Raw genomic sequence first — 16,534 nt, forward strand, 5'->3', positions numbered from 1 at the left:
GGGTCAATGTCCGAAAAACATTATACATAATTTATGAGATCCCTTCCCATCCGCGTATATTGTTCTAAGAGTCAATGTACTTTGCTGCGTAGATTCTGATTCTTCGGTAAGAGGAATCGCGTTTCGTGCGTTTCCTCAAAGCATTCTTCGCGAATATGACGCGATACTATCTCCCGCGATAATTAATCCCGATCGTGACGAGGCACCGGTCGCAGTTTGTCCAACGCTAACGACGTGACGCGTTATTATCGCTTTACATGCTTGACACAGAGGAGCGGTAAACCGTGTGCGAGGGTTAAAATTATAGGGGAGTGCGTAACTTTGATCGCAATCGCCTTTCGCGGAACACGCGGAACAAAACGTGCGTACATTTACCAGATAGGATTGATAGAGACAAGCAAGCACATAGCACATGAGAGCGATAGCGTGTATAATGTCCTGCAAGGCGTCAAGAAGGATAAAAAAGCCCTTAAGAGAGCGTTATAGTTACACGAAATCTGCGAAACGATTCGCATTTGAACTAAAATAAACCACTTGAAAACTTTTGTAAATATTTATTGCAAATTTTTAAAAAATAATTAAAAATTGACTTGTTTTCTCATTTCAATTTTTCAAAATGAAATTCACAGATGCAATATACTTAGATAGATTTAAACAAAATGTATTTTTTTCTACTACTTTTATTACTTTTTCTTTTGCTACTTTGCTACTACTTTTTGTCTGACATTTTAATTTAATATTACCTCAGAAATATTTATTTAATTATAAAATAAAAATTTATACGAAATAATAATAAAAATTTAAATAATAATTAAATATCATTAAAAAAGAATAATTCCAAAAATGGAGAATGAAATAAGTGAATAAATACAAAGTTCGCGAAAACATAAGCTAATAATTTATTATTTCCATCAAATATAAACATCTCGTGATGATAATATATAGTAGAAGAGAGATGCATTCTCCTTGAACTTATTCAAATGCAATGCATCTGTGATTTTCATTTTGCAAATGCAATATGAAGAAGGCTCGACTTCGAAAGGTTCACCAGCGAGCTATCATCCATTCCGATTCCAATATAGATCGATAGTGAAAGATGGACGTGCTCATTTTCCTCGGGTACCCTATTAATCGCTGTAGCCATACGTACACGTATGCCAATAGCTGCATGCATGTGTCAGAGTGGACCGCGATGCGGTTCCCTCGCGTATCATTGTCAATCGATATGTACTCGTTACGAGATATCAACAATGACATTTTACTCTGCTTTTGCCGCACATTTTATATTACGATCGATTTCACAATCCGTTAACCGAGCCAAACAGCTCTGAACAGCTCAAACTCAATTTCACTGACATCGTATTTTCGAAATACCAATGCGTATTCGCAAAATATATAATATTGGTTTTACCGCGTCCTATATAGTTTTGGCTAATAAATGCTTTAAAAGCAAAAGTATTTTCTAATAACTTTTATCGGCTATTTCAATATTTAGTGGCATTCGCTGATGTATTCAAAACATTGATTGGATATTTGCTTTTATTGGGATTACTATTGCAACGCACTCGTTATTGGAAGGAATGATTGATTTCGCATAGAGTGGCTTACCGAAATATTTTCAAACGATAATACATCTATAAATTGAATAAAATTGTTTGAATTGCGAGTCATTTTACACGCAATGTAATATATTCATGTGTATTTCTTTTTCTACCTACATTCTCTACATTTTCGTTCATGTGTACAATACACGCGATTTTTTGAGATTTTAAATTCTTTAAAAATTATAGCCTCAACGCAAGAGGGAGGGTCAATAGTATACCGCGGCTATAACAGCTCAATAAATTCCAAATCCACGGGTAACGCCACTTTTTCGCAAACACCCGGTGATTTATTGTCTATCGCAGAACGAGAAAGAGAATAGATTACTTATATTCTGTAGAATCCATTGTTCTCTTTAAAAAAAAGTTATTTAAAAATATAGTAGAAAAATAAAGTATAACAAGGTGATAGTCGAAATTCATCTCAAACATTTTTCTAATTAATGCGCGCAAATAAATGTAGATTAAAATTCGTTTATCGGTAGCAAAGTAACAAATCTTTCTTTAGTGTTCTTAGATTAACGCGGCAGGGGAACTTCAATATAGTAAGTTTTATCGATTTGTACGATTTTCACTGGCGGCTGCTGCCCGACGGTATCCTCGTTTTGTAAGAAAATACGCGAAACCAACATCGCGACAAGTATCGAATAAGCACTCCAATAATGTACAAACTTTTTCATAGAGAAGCGAGGCCGATATCGCAGCCGGAGCGAGCGGTCGTGTCGGCAAGCCGACATCGCTCGACATTAATAATTTATCCCCGAATATCTTGTAACACCGGGCAAAGTTTCTCACGACGCAGCATTTTTCGCGTCCCCATTCCCGTTCCCGTTTCCTTTTCGCCTGTCCTATCCCGACTTTTGCGCTGTCGAGAGTGGCGCGAAACTTTGTGAAATCGGAGCGGTCCCTGCTTTAAAGAGGAATCCTCTCGCCGCATTTTAAGAAATTTTATCGTCCTTTTCTGTGCGAAGAGGAATAGCGACAGCACATTCAGCGGAACCTGCTCTAGCGTTCCGGGCCGTCGTTCTGTCCGCAGCCTCCGACAGAGGACCACTTGTCTCGCGTACAGTTTCCACGCGTGTATCGCATGGTTCTGTCGCGCTCTCCGCGAATTGCACGAGTCTCCTCGATAACACGGAGCCTATCTCCGGCCCGGCATATTAATCGCGTCGCGACACGCTCTCTCATCGCGATGGGATCGGATGGACGAAGCAACAGCATAGTCAATTAGCGTGTAGCGATGGGTTAGAGTGCGCGCACACAGCTCGGGTCGGTACCGTTAGTCGGCGAGTTAGTTCACAGAGGCATGGCGTTGTAGAGGTCCAGATTAGGATGGTAAAAGAGCGGTGTCGGGGTGGGCGGATTATGGTGGGGCGCGGGCTGCGCCTGTATGAGGTTTAAGTTCAAGTTCAGGGGCGCGATGTGGGCCGCATTGTGGTGATTAAGATGGTTAAGACTAAGATGGTTACCTGTCGGGTAGGGTAATCCGAAACTAGGGTACCCAGAATAGCCGCGACCCGCCGCGTATGCCGCGTACGCTGCCGCTGGGAAACCTGCAAATATAACGAAAATCTCTCGTTATATTCTCCTTCTCTCATATTCGAAATCATGCGATGGTTTCTGCGCTTTTGAATGGCAATGCTGTTAAATACAAAGAGTCATTTAATTCTTTTGTGTTTTTAGTAGCACTATTTATTATAATTACATATGTTTCAATTTGTGTAATATGTGAAAATGTATAATAATTTTATTTTCAGGTTCTGCTTTCTATAGATATATAATTTGAATTTATTTCTGACCTTTTTCATATATATGTTCTCAATTATAATTTTATAAATTATTTAATATATTATTGTTGTTGAATTTATATCTTGAGAAGTTTAAAGAGGATATTAAGAATATTTTTAAAAAATAGAAAACACTTTTATCTCATTTCATAAATCGCAAATCACAAATGAAAAAATACACAAATGTCTAATATCATATTCAACTATTATAACATAATTTTTATTTAAAAAATCGGTAGAAAATAAAAAAGACTTTTATCATAATTTTGTAAATTATCATAAGTTGGATTAATAATAGAAAAATTGATAAAAATATATAAAATAAAACCTATTAAGTTATTTCTATTATAACCGTATATTCTAATTTATAATCAAGTTAAATTTCCATTAATATAGAAGCTAACAAAGTTAATAGTTAATTCGGCAAATTCTAACATATGTATTTTATGCATTCATATTAGTCAATTAAAAAATATGTTATATATAAAAATAACTTACATATGTTATGTAGATAAAATATATGTTAAATGAAATAGATGATTATGTATCAAGATTGTTAAATCATACGGTATCATTATTATTTCAGCTACGTCCTTCAATTATAATAGCAACCGTCAATATCGAGTTTACACTAGAGAGATATAAAAGTTGATATATATATTAATATATTTCATACTCACCATCAGGTAATGCTCCCAGAGACCACATAAAATCTATAAGGAAAAATAAATTCGATTAAAATGTAGATTCGAGGCAGATCAATGTGTTGTGAGCACAACGCATTTTTTTCTCTTTTTTTCTTTTCTCGTTTTTCACTTTTTTTCAATTCTTTTCCCTTCATTCATATTGCGTGTTCGTTAGTGCAACGATTTCAAGTCTCCATCAAAATTTCTGCAACTACGTACGAAGAAAGATATTGATCGCTTGAAAACTTTACAAGTGACTTTAACGTCGGAAATCAAGTTTTCACGTGTCAATTCCTTTAAAATTATATAACGTAGGACCAATATTTTTCTTCGAGCAGGCGAAAGATATAGGCATAGACATTTAAGAATATTTACATGGAGATAAGTTAAATATATGAAGCAAAGCGTTGCAGAAATTCGTCGGGATCAACGATTTAAAGTGTAACGGATGACTAGGTCCAAACGATAAAGAGAACGTAAAAAAGAAAAGAAGAGAAGAAAAAACAGAATTAGAAGCTCTCTAGGTTAATCAGAGAATAAGAAAATATATGTGAGAGTGAGAAACAAAAAGAGAGAGAAAGAAAGGGAAAGAAAGATATAGAGAAAGAGTAAGAAAGAGAATGACAGAGAGATCAAGGCATTCATGAAATTTCATAATTCGATACTAATCCAAAAGACCACACAACTAAGATTTTCACTATGTATATATGTATATCGCATCGACTATATAGCGCATCGACTAAACTGTGTGACAAGGTACTAGTAACTACGCGCGGCCGAGGTGTCTCCAATCTACGACAAAATAAACCCTCCTATAAACTATGGTTATTGTAGCCTCCAAAGATATATATTAGTTAATTATTTACCGTTAAGTAATATTTGCTAGGCTGTCTATATAGCTTATTAGATATCGACTAAGGGTCGGTAGTATGCCACCACTCGATTGTTGTTCCGCAAACTCTGACAAACTGTTTGCGGAATAATTTGAGCGAAACACATGTGGATGTCGATGGAACATTCTAATATTTGTTGCTGCGTCGCGTGCGTGGCATATTACTGGCACCACTACCACATTTATATTGACGATACAATATTGAAAAAAACACCGACCACAATACTACACTACTGACTCACTATACTAGTGTCCATATCGACGTTGCTCTCACAATATACGCAGATGGAAAAAGTATAAGAGCGTTTATTCTAGCCATTAAAATATACACTGATACATATTAATAGTATTAGTAATTCCGTACCTAAAGTCTCTCTACCGGGCTGGTTTTGATTACGTCAAGCGCGCTCAATGGCGTTTTACTATCGTTTTGCTCTCTTTTTTTTTCTCTGTCTTAATGGCTTTCTAAATTCTTCCGAGCTACAATAAAATTTGCATGTATACGTCGAGCACTATCTCGCATTTATTTCAATGGAATTGTTTGCAGCATAATATAGATATATCTTTGTCATCGAAACACACGTGAATAGATCTCGACGATACTACGTAAATAATTGTTGCGCGAATTACGCGCATGCTTTCTATACGGCATCTACGTAATACACCCTGTGTACTTTCTCAGATGCAACATATCGATCTCACGTAGAGCAGACGTTTACGTACGACATTAACATTAACAGTCTCTCGCAGTTCCGAGGAGCGCATAAAGCCTGTCTCAGCTCGAGTTTACGATCGAGTTGCCGGTCGATTAACATTTACGTCACATCGATGGAGCTTCGGCAACGTGGAATTCATTGAGCTACTCTTACTAGAATTTTATGTTTCCCCCTTTCGATGCGTTCCACTTGGGGGGGGATGAGAACATTCGCGAGGCCGTGTATCGGGGGTGCATTCCGTCTTGAGTCGTTCTGCGCCCCCGTTACAAATCTTCGTGATATTCTATAAGATATTCTGTAATCCCATAAAACCAAAATCCGGCCCCAGCCAAGCGTCACAAAGGTCAACGGAACGAAAGTGCGTTTCGTTCAAACGAATCTCTTCAAGGTCTACTTACGAAACTGACAGTGTTGCGCCTCTCGGGCTAAGTACGTATTGTCTAAGACACACACGACTCACGCATTATTATCAAGATAAACGATGCTATGTGGTTTAAGAAGAGTTAAATACTATGTAACAAGTAGTATATATAAGTAGGAATACTGGGAGACTGAGGCATAGGTATAGATAGGTGTACGCACGATATATATTTAGTATGTATCCTATATAGAGAGGTATAATATTACGTGTAACGTAATATAAATGTACTATGTAACGTAGCTCGTTAAGTAAGTAGGTACAATGTAATAGGTCTCTTTTGAAGCCGCTGTTAAAATGCATTTTCTTTGCGGAAGACGCTGAGGTTCTCGCTGTATATTTTTGTTTCTCCAAAAAAACTGATTGTGAATAAGCTTTTCTAAAGCGAACGCGAAGGAATGTTACGACAGAGGCGAGATTCTAATCTTTTTTTGGATAATTCTCTGTCGATAATCGCAAGCGAGCCTACACATGATCTTCCGCGAAGAAGTGCCTAAAGTATAATCTAAGCTAACGATATTATATAGTGACTTCCCAAAAGCTATAGTCCACTAGTAGTCTCAACGGTAGGAACGTGTACATAGTATATTAATTCGCCCAAAACTGATTCGCTCTAACTAATCGAACCTAGAGCGCCTAGAGTATCAATAACGTCTAAGGTCTGGTAACAACACAAATGTTTACCTAATTACCTAAATATGTATAGATAGATAGATAGATATATATATATGTATATATAGTTTCGAGATATGTATATCTGTTTAATCTATTACAAAAAACTATAAGGTGTAATATGCGGCTCTCACAAAATATATCGATATCATATCAAATGCTATAGTATTACCAAATAGGTAGATATACAAAACAATATAACTTATATATCGTCTGGCGTAATCTATAATGGGTCGTTAGGTACATATCTATACGGGATGTCCGAAAATCATGGGCGACATATTATCCGGAATCTATTTTTGTTGCTTTCTAAATAAGTTTTATATCGTCTGTCGCATTGTTATTAATTCGAGCAATAACTAAGTTTCAAATGACAATTTTTTGTTCACATCCATTTAGAGATTCATTTCATTTCTATTTATTTATATTCTAGAACGCGTCTTGTCACGAAATTATTTAATTTCCTATTCTTCGAGTTCTATTTCTTATGCTTAAATAAAACACATTATCGCTAATTTTGGGACATCCCATACAAAGTATATAGAATATAAATATATTATACGCGTATATGTATATAGATTCACGTATGCATGTATATACATATAGATAGTGTCGAAGGTTTGTGTTTCTTTTCTTCTGAGTATCTTAATATCGTTTAGAGAACACTGAAGTTCTTTTTTGCTTCGAAATTATGAAATTTCATGAAGTCACTTGCGAAAAATATTCCGGAAGGCGCGACAAATGAGAAATACACCGACCATTTGCTGCGAGCTCTCGTCGCGCTAACCGCCCCCTCGTCGCGTCGCCGCTAATTGATTTCCTTCAATTATCGCTCGTATCGCGGCACACGCGGCGCACCGTTACCTGGGAATGTGTTTTTCTTTTTTATTTTATATTTCTGTTTTTTGATAAAATATTCGTAATCAACGGCCTCGACGAAGAGCGCGCTCGCCGATCGAGCGAACGATTGTTTCGCCCCGATAAATATCCCGCCGTTTTTTGACAACGCTCGAAAATATGCCACGAAAAACGCGAAACTGTTTTTTTCCCCCGCATCTTTCCATTTCGCGGCTTTTAATTGTCATCCGGTCCGGTCGCGTAACCTCGCAGACGGCCATTTCTACGTTTACAGTTTTGTTCGCTAAAATTTCAACTAAGTTCTACCAACGAATTGACAGCCACCAGGCGAACATACGATCTCTCCATCGGGGAATTGTCGTTTCGTTTTCCCATCGGGGTGACCTGAAAATTGTCGCGCGACAGGAGCTCACCTGTCCTTCGATTTCCTGTTCTATCGTTTCTCCTTCGTTGAAGGCTCGATGTCGGCGTTAAGTTCTACAGCGTTTTAATTGAAATGCTTTTAACGGCAAGTGTGATAGACGCCGAGAACTTAATTATCGATGTTGGTAGATGATCGAAACTTGATTAGACATGACTTATACCAGTTTCCTTCGTACATTTTGTCTATCCTTATTAATTAAGATATTTCTATCATTATATTTAACCTTTCAAAGTATATATAATATATACTTTTTGATATATTAAACACCAGCACATCAAGTATCTTAAATCATTAACATCCTCTCTCTCTCTTAATCCTTTATAAGTTTCTAACATGTATTGATGCACCAGTTTTGAATTAAAAATATTACGATCGTACAGAAATGTTTTACATCCAGAAACATCAGAATAAATGATTACCTTCTAAAGGTCAAAAGATCAAGAGTTCCATAAATTTTATTCTTATATTTAGTATTGTTTATTTGGAGAAGTAATAAATTTTTAGAGATTTTTGCTATATATCATAGATGACTAAATTGTTTCATTGAATACTGCAAATATATAAATTGAAAGACAATCCCCGAAGGAGATACGTTCATCGCGACGGCAATCTTCTATTGAGCAACGTTGGATCATTTCGGTCCGCTTTTTTCTCTACATTTGAACACTTCGTTTATTGTCCTACTACCTGCGTTACTAATTATCTACGAAATAACTACCAGTCTTTTGTGATACGTCGTCTCGTTGTTCTAAATTTTTCGCTAAGAAAATGAGGCCACATAGGTAACTACTACGCGTCGAGTAAATCTGCAATTTGCTACGCGTTCTGTTTCTACGATCACAGTTTTGCCGAACATTGTAAACCACGAACAGTATCGCGTCCTCGATATGTATCTCAAACCGGCAAATGAGAACGAGCTGCCTTTCTAATCTACGATATTGCACTTTTTCGATATCGACATCTATCACATCCGATTGTTCGATCATTCCTCTAATCGACATATATTAATTAATACTTTCGATTTTCTTCGTTGACTACTTACTTCAAAACGAAGTCTAAAACAGTCTCAATCGAGGAATGTACAAAATATCGTTTAAAATCTAATGTAATATTTCGTTGAGAAAAATAACTCACATGCTACGAGAGAGACTAGTTTTTCATCTGGAATCTATGATTAACAAGTAAAGATCTCGAACAATGTTAGCTAATTGAATCTTACATTAGATAGACTCGATAAAATGCTAATTTCCCTTATAAAAATATAGTCAACTTATTGAGCTTCGAACTGCGTAATTTTTATGCGATTTATCTGACGAATCTAATTATTTTGGCACATATCAAAATACAATCTCCGAACAAAATTAGAGAGAGTATCGCGTTTGCATTTTGAAATTACATGACTACATCATTTTTTGACACGCGCGGATCATTAAACTTATCTTTACGACTTATCCATGCTACAACGAGACCGAGAGAAACTTTGCTGTCGAGAATAAGAAACGTAGAAAGGAAAACTGACTAAAACCGACCGACTGAAACGAAAAACAAGGGTCGAACGCGCAAGCACGAGCCCCCGGGAAATCGCGCGGCGATTTATTGCGGTCGCGAGAGGGGCGTGAGTATCGTAGGTCATAGGCCGATGGTCGGTATCGGGTGGTAAACGGCGCCCATGTCGAGGCCCTGCACGCCGAGCAGATCGCTCATGGAGTAGGTGAGCGCGGCGGCGCGGGACGCGGCCGCGACCGGATGCGGACGGTAAGAGGCCGCCGCCGCGGCCGCGGCCGCGGCCGCGATCGCGCGCTTCACATCGTAGACCGCCGCCGCGGTGGTGGCTGCCGCGGCGGCCGAAGGTGCGGCCGCGTTGGCCGCATATTGGTAGGTAGCGGCCGCGCTCGGTGCAGCGGTAGCGACTATCGGAGCCAGCAAGTGGTGGTGAGGGGGTCCGGCGGTGGCCGCCGCGGCCGCGTGGGCAGCGGCGGCGGCCGCCGTCGGCAGGGGGTACGGCGCGTAGCGATAGGTGGCGGGGGTGGGTGTCGCGACCATCACCAACTCACCGTATGCGCCTCTGCTGGCCGCTCGCGTCTTGGCCAGATTCGCTGGGAGCATCACTTCCTTCGGTTGTGCCTTCTTGCACTCGACCTTGAAATGTCAGATAGAGACAGGTGAGGTGAGGAGACGGAGAGAAGGGTGAAGCGTCCGATCGCCTTCGAACGAGGTTCGGCAAGGAAGATGATTGAGATAGATCTCGGAAGGTGTTTCGTTATTGTTTATCGGAATCGTTAGAGTTCTAAACTTGTGTGCGTGTGTCGTTCATTATGGTAAATTATCCTTGGTAGTAAATTGAAAGAGAAATTACAATAGATATTTTATTCGTATTTGGAAAGATTTCTTCCGTTAATTTATCGGATAATTGTTGGCTCTTGCTAGTACTAAAAGTAGTCTTGCTAAAAATTTCGTAGAAAAATAAGTAATTGTTGAGAATAAGAAAAATTGGAAGAGGCTTTGAATTGGATGCGAGTTTACTTTGGGGTTGTTACAAAGCGGCATCAAGAAAATATTTAACCGACGCGTGAGAGAGCTTTTCGTTGTAATAGAATGTAAACAGAGATTTCTCTTACTAGAGAATCCAGCTCTTCCACATCTTTTACGTAATCTTTTACATAACTACTTTTGTATGTACTTTTGCATATTCCACATGTGTATCAAATGTATATAACGGAAAGATGATTATATAGAAAATTAATTCTGCTTAATGTTGCATCTGCAAGGAGCAAATATCTTTTGATGCGACCTCTGCGAATACTTACAAATAAAAGGAACATTCTTAATTTTACAAATTTTTTTGCCTGGCGACTTACCATTTTGTTGTTGATTTCATGGAAATGGATCTCACAGACTTTGTCGACAACATCCTCGCTTTGAAATGTGACGAATCCAAAGCCTGGAAAAAACACACAAGATCTTATTAAATGTTAATAAGGCTTTTATTAGACTTAGAATATAAAATACTTAAATATATAATAAAAATGTGTTTGCTAATTTAATTTTCTATCATGAGTATTTTTTAATATTATTGTGCCATGTATCAATACATGGCGGATTAAATTATAAAAAAGTCAAATTATATTTATCATATATTATAAGTAAAAAGGTACTCGACATTCAACCGGATCTCAATCCGCATTAATAAATATATCTACATAATTTTGAATTGGAGTAAGCGGTATTGGCGAGAATGCAAGCTCTCCGCAAGTTTCTCCTGCATATTCGCGGAAATAAGAAACCATCCAGATTTCCATTAATTTAGCTGACGGAGCAAACGAGCCTCGCTTCTTCCCTCGTACCGCTCGAACGCGGTCTAAGCGAAATCTCCGCGAAATTTATCTCCGTAGCTCAAGACGAACAGCGGGAAGGAGAGACAGCGAGCCGGCGAAGAGAGAGCCGTAACTTAATCAAGCATCAAGGGTTATTAAAAACTTTGCATTGCTCTCCGGGCGATTTTAATCTCGCTCTTTCCTCGCGCCGGCGCTTCTCTCTTGGCTAGTAATTCAGACTCGAGATATCCGGCGAGCGCGAGTTAGACGAATTCAACGCACGATGTTGCTTAAGATAAGGAGTTAGCGAGTTTAGTATTTTCGTATTGAAGCAATTGCTAAAGATAGATGTTTCATAATAAAAAGCACCCAATAGTCATTCGGGAAAAATAAAAGTCAGCAATGCATGATTTTAATTCATTTCCATAAAGATACGTCAAAGAGTATCGAGATAATTAATTTCCATATAATTAATCATATTTTTCCTAACATTTTCAAAAGTTATCTCCCATCGTGAGTTTAGAGAGAAAACATTATAGTGCTTGATGAAATTTTCAAATATGTATATCTTTAAATATTTAGCAAATAATAAACATAAGAAATAATAAGATAAAGAAAGTAAGAAAAGAAAATATATATTTTTATACAGTTCACGTAAATACTTAAAAACCGTTGATATTTATTAGAAATTTAATTAGGATATATTTAAATTAGATTATTTAAATTAGAAGTTTAATCATGATAATTGATCGAAATTAATAAAATTAATAATTAAATAATTGAGAAAATAATTATTGATTTAAGAGAGAGATAATGTATCTTTATTTATACATCTTGCTTTAAAACAAGCAGGTCGCGGAGAAAAAAAACTTGCTGAAAACGTGTTGAAACAATATGTGCGCGACATATTCAATTATTCAACGCTGACACCATTAATCGTCCGGCTTGTTCTTCGCCGGATTCTTTCTCTCTTACATCCTTCACGCTATCTGTCTCCGACATTCCCGCTCTCGTCTCGAGCCGTTTCGTTGCGTCTCTCGCATCCTCTCATCCACCTAAGCTTCTCCTCTTGCTACGAGGTAGCACGAGTGATTAAGTTATAAACTTGGCAAGACGTCCGTTTGAGCGCGGAAGGGGCTTACTTCATTTATGTAATTTATAGTACTCTGCCAGTCTAGCTAACTCCACGGAGCCCAAGCACTCCCCTAACACAAAGGCCATGTCCTGACACCGGTAACATTTAACTACTCTGCTTCGCGGCCCACTGCTTCCATCACTTTGACTGTTCTCTCCCTTACGAGTGTAGTGTGGCATCGTGGACTACCATTGACACTCCTTGATAGCGTTTATCTTTTCAAGCGATATTACACGAGGTATCAAGAAGTCGCATTCCTTTAGAACAGAATCGAGAATTATAATTTCTACGAGGGAAAGATTACTTCTCGAGAGATATTTTAGTGAATAATATTTTAAAGTATTTCCAACAAAATTAAATCTTTAATCGTTGCAAGGATAAAATATTTGTCATCTTTAAGGCGCGTTTCTTTTACGGCGCTGAAAACGACAAAGAATGACCGAGAGGCATGTAAGAGCACGGTCAGCGATTCACAAAAGCCCCAATAAATTGCGAATAGCGGGGCATCTCTTCCCCGATCGAATTCGAATTTTCATAAGGAAATTTATCTCCGTAACCGGACCTCGTGGCCTTCCCGCAAAGCTCCATTTTCGCACCGTGGTCGACATACAGAGGGATGTAACCGCTCTCAGCGATCGACCAGACGCTGTGGAGTTGAACGAGGCGAGGAAAAAAATGCGTGCTCAGCTGGCCGAGCCATTGCTGGTCGCCGCAGATGCGCTCATTTCAATAAAAAAAAAAACCTTGAATCCCTCGTCCATTCCCGTCCTCTTGACCTTCGAGAGCCCCTTAAATGATCCATAAGCTGTTCCAATGGCATGGAATTATCGTCGCGACCTGTCAGGTCGCGAGGTTACAGCGTATCCTTTCCTCGTTCAACGAGGATGCAAATTAAACGGGAATATCTTACGGTTTCATAAAAGCCGTACAAATAGTCGAACGGAGCGATTATGGCAAAAACGATTATTTATGATTTCGCGAACATTCACTTAAATACATATCGGATCGATGAAGCGAAAGCTGACATATATCTCTCATTATCATGAATTGGTGTCATTACTATATCAAATTAAATCGTCCAACTTAAATTAGATAATTAATAATTCTCACAGCATTTATCGATAATTGATTTCGATGAAATATACATAGGAAGACATTTCGTGAAGAAAAAAGTATCTCCTCTCCGTGTTATATAAAGACATCTATTAAGATCTTTAAGATCTATTAAGATATTTATTAGATAGAGCAATATGTAGAACAGTGGTATAAAAATTGTACCATCAATATACGAATAAATATGCATTATACGAAATAAAATTTTTATCCTTGTTGATGCAGCTCTATTCTGTTTTATACAAAGAAATCGAAGTAGCAAACAGCGACGACGACGACGACGACGACGACGACGACGACGACGACGACGACGACGATGACGACGACGACGACGACGACGACGACGACGGTGAGGAGGAACAGCAGTTCTGTTCTCTCCGCCGTCTTCTTTCCACTTAGTAGCCCGGCACTCTTCTTCACCCCTTCGTCACCACTCGTCGACCCTTGTTTCTTCCTATATCACTTGTTCTCCCTCCGATTCTCGAGTATAATGCGACCCCGCCGCCATTGTACCAAGCAAGCGCGTGTTAACGTTTAAAAGCCGCGCGGCCGGCGAACGCGCGTTTCAGAATTTTATCGTGCATTGAGAATAAAGGTAAAAGGTTTCTTTCAAAAGGCACGCCAGCGGAACGATTTAAAACTTGTAAATGGATACGAGGAGTTAGACCTCCGCGCTCTTTCCGTCTTCTCCCCCTGGTCTCACCCTCTCCATCTTCGCCCCCGTCAGCACATAAAACTTGTGCGAACTTTTGTTTGTTTCCCGCGACGTATTTACGATGTGGAATCTCGGTGATCGATACCGAAAGAGCTGCTAGGAAACGAAGCGACTATTTTATTTTTAATGTCGTTGAATTTTGATGGTTCGTTTTACGAGGAACACCGATGATAACGATAACGTTATTTCTACATCGATTTAACACTTTGTAAAGCTCATTTCCATTGCACCTTCTTTTTGGTTGAAATTCTGCACGCTACTATAACGCTAAAAAGTCTTGTAATTAGTTTTTTTTTGACAGCAGTCTCATTTTTCTTAACTATGCTTCATAATATTATTTATTACGGTTATTTTGATTTATAATATCGTTGAACTACAATCAATTCATAAATAATCGAGCATCAAGCCGATTAATAATATATAGTTGCATCTAATGTGTTATGAAACGGATTATTTCAAATCTGGCGTATATCATTATACCGCAAATCATATAAGTAATTCATTGATTGTACACGTATTACGTTGTAATTATATTCGAACTAATAATATCATTTGATTTTTAATCAAATTTTGATGATCCATTTTACGAATAATATCAATTTATAAAGGCAATGATTCTTTTAAATGACTCTAATATTGTTACGTATTATTTAAGATTTATGTAATTAATTTTCTTTATCGTCGTAACATAATTTACTACTTGTAATTATTCATAGGATTATTATTCAATTTTCTGCCTAAAATTATCTTATTTATTATGACATATTTATTATAATTAAATTCTGATGACAGATGTCTTTCTTCCTATTTATTATCAGATAATCAATTATATTTGTCCTGTAGAGAATGCAGTAAATTGTCGATAATTGAGCAAAAATGACATGATTTCATGGACTGACATATATATATGTAACGTCATTTTAGCAATCATTAATAATAATTGCCCTCAATATCCATTACTAAATATGTATCAAATCCCTCATTTCCTTAAATGTTCCATTCTGAATCGCTAGTTAGTCAGCCGTGATCTCAATTCACATCGAAGGCTATCATTATTATAGATACATCATTATTCTCGATTATCGATTATACAGATATTGCAGTACGCACAGTATAATCATTAGTTTTAAATGGCAAAACGACGGAATACAAGAATGTTGGAATTAATTTCAATCTTCTCATTTTGCCATGACCTCAATCATTTCTCTTTGAGGTAGTAATATTCTAAGTCTCGAAGTAATAAAGACGATTATAGGTTTTCCTTTGTATCGCTTATTAATTCTACCATAAAAGTTCCGCGAATACAAAATTTATGTACGTAATCAATCGTCAAGCACCCTCATAACAGCAATACTGGATATCGTGTGCGTTATCTCCTCGATATCGATACCGATACCAAGCTCGAAGCAACAAAGGTAGTTATCAGCTAGCGCCTTACTGTGTAATTAGCTGTATATTACGTAGCGATACGGTTGTCGATTGAAACAGCAATAAATCAAGCAAACCACCCAAGAACCAATTTGCGCCCCAGCGTACCATGAACCTAATCGCTTTCTCCGAGACGACCATAATCTAAGTTTCCGAAACAGCGATCAACGCGCCTAGATAACCATTTCAGCTCTCGAAGAGCGATTTCTCGTGCGATTCGTCGCCCAAGTCGTGATTTCACGTCGCGATTGCCACGGATCGCCTTATCAATCGATTCACTTCCTTTAACGTATAAGTATTCTTATCAGTACTTGTATCAGTACTCTCCGCATTTCTACGATAAATCGATCGCGTACTCGCTCATTCCGTCACTCTCGAGATCGAGAATTGAATTGAAGTTTTAAGAATGATAGAATATAGGACATATCATATATTTTTAAAGAACTGTATTATTATGATTCAAATATTATATATTATGATTCAAATATATATATATATATATATATATATATATATATATATATATATATATATTGTTAAGATTCTAATTCCAAAAAAAATTCCAAATATAATAAACATAGAATAAAACAATATTGTTAAATTTTGTTTTCAAATATGTATTGCTTTTCAAAAACAATTTCATGTGTATTGCGAATAACTCGTTCATTGCGTCCCTTTTATTCTACGCAATAGTATAATATAATTCCTACAATAGTATAATATAATTCCAGTATAATTTTTTTTAATTTTTAATTTAGTAAATTTAATTCAGAAT

At 37.4% G+C, this 16,534-nt stretch overlaps 1 protein-coding gene across 9 annotated transcripts in view; it reads right to left on the bottom strand.

The window, feature by feature from the left end:
• The window catches only part of Rbp6 (RNA-binding protein 6), a 620,420-nt gene that overhangs the window by 35,691 nt on the left and 568,195 nt on the right, over positions 1-16,534 (bottom strand). For 8 of the 9 annotated variants that reach the window (XM_083081660.1, XM_083081663.1, XM_083081657.1 and 5 more), the window contains 4 exons: positions 10,913-10,995; positions 10,109-10,193; positions 4,069-4,101; positions 3,071-3,154 (listed from right to left, as the gene is read on the bottom strand). In XM_083081660.1, the coding sequence (XP_082937786.1) occupies positions 3,071-3,154; positions 4,069-4,101; positions 10,109-10,193; positions 10,913-10,995 (285 nt within the window). The remainder of the gene's footprint in view (positions 1-3,070; positions 3,155-4,068; positions 4,102-10,108; positions 10,194-10,912; positions 10,996-16,534) is intronic. The other variant, XM_083081664.1, reaches the window with a different exon arrangement.

The sequence above is a fragment of the Camponotus vicinus genome, unplaced genomic scaffold (assembly GCF_025532165.1).
Source record: "Camponotus vicinus isolate PSW18456_S1 unplaced genomic scaffold, iyCamVici1.0 SCAF_11, whole genome shotgun sequence".
NCBI classification, from domain to species: domain Eukaryota; kingdom Metazoa; phylum Arthropoda; class Insecta; order Hymenoptera; family Formicidae; genus Camponotus; species Camponotus vicinus.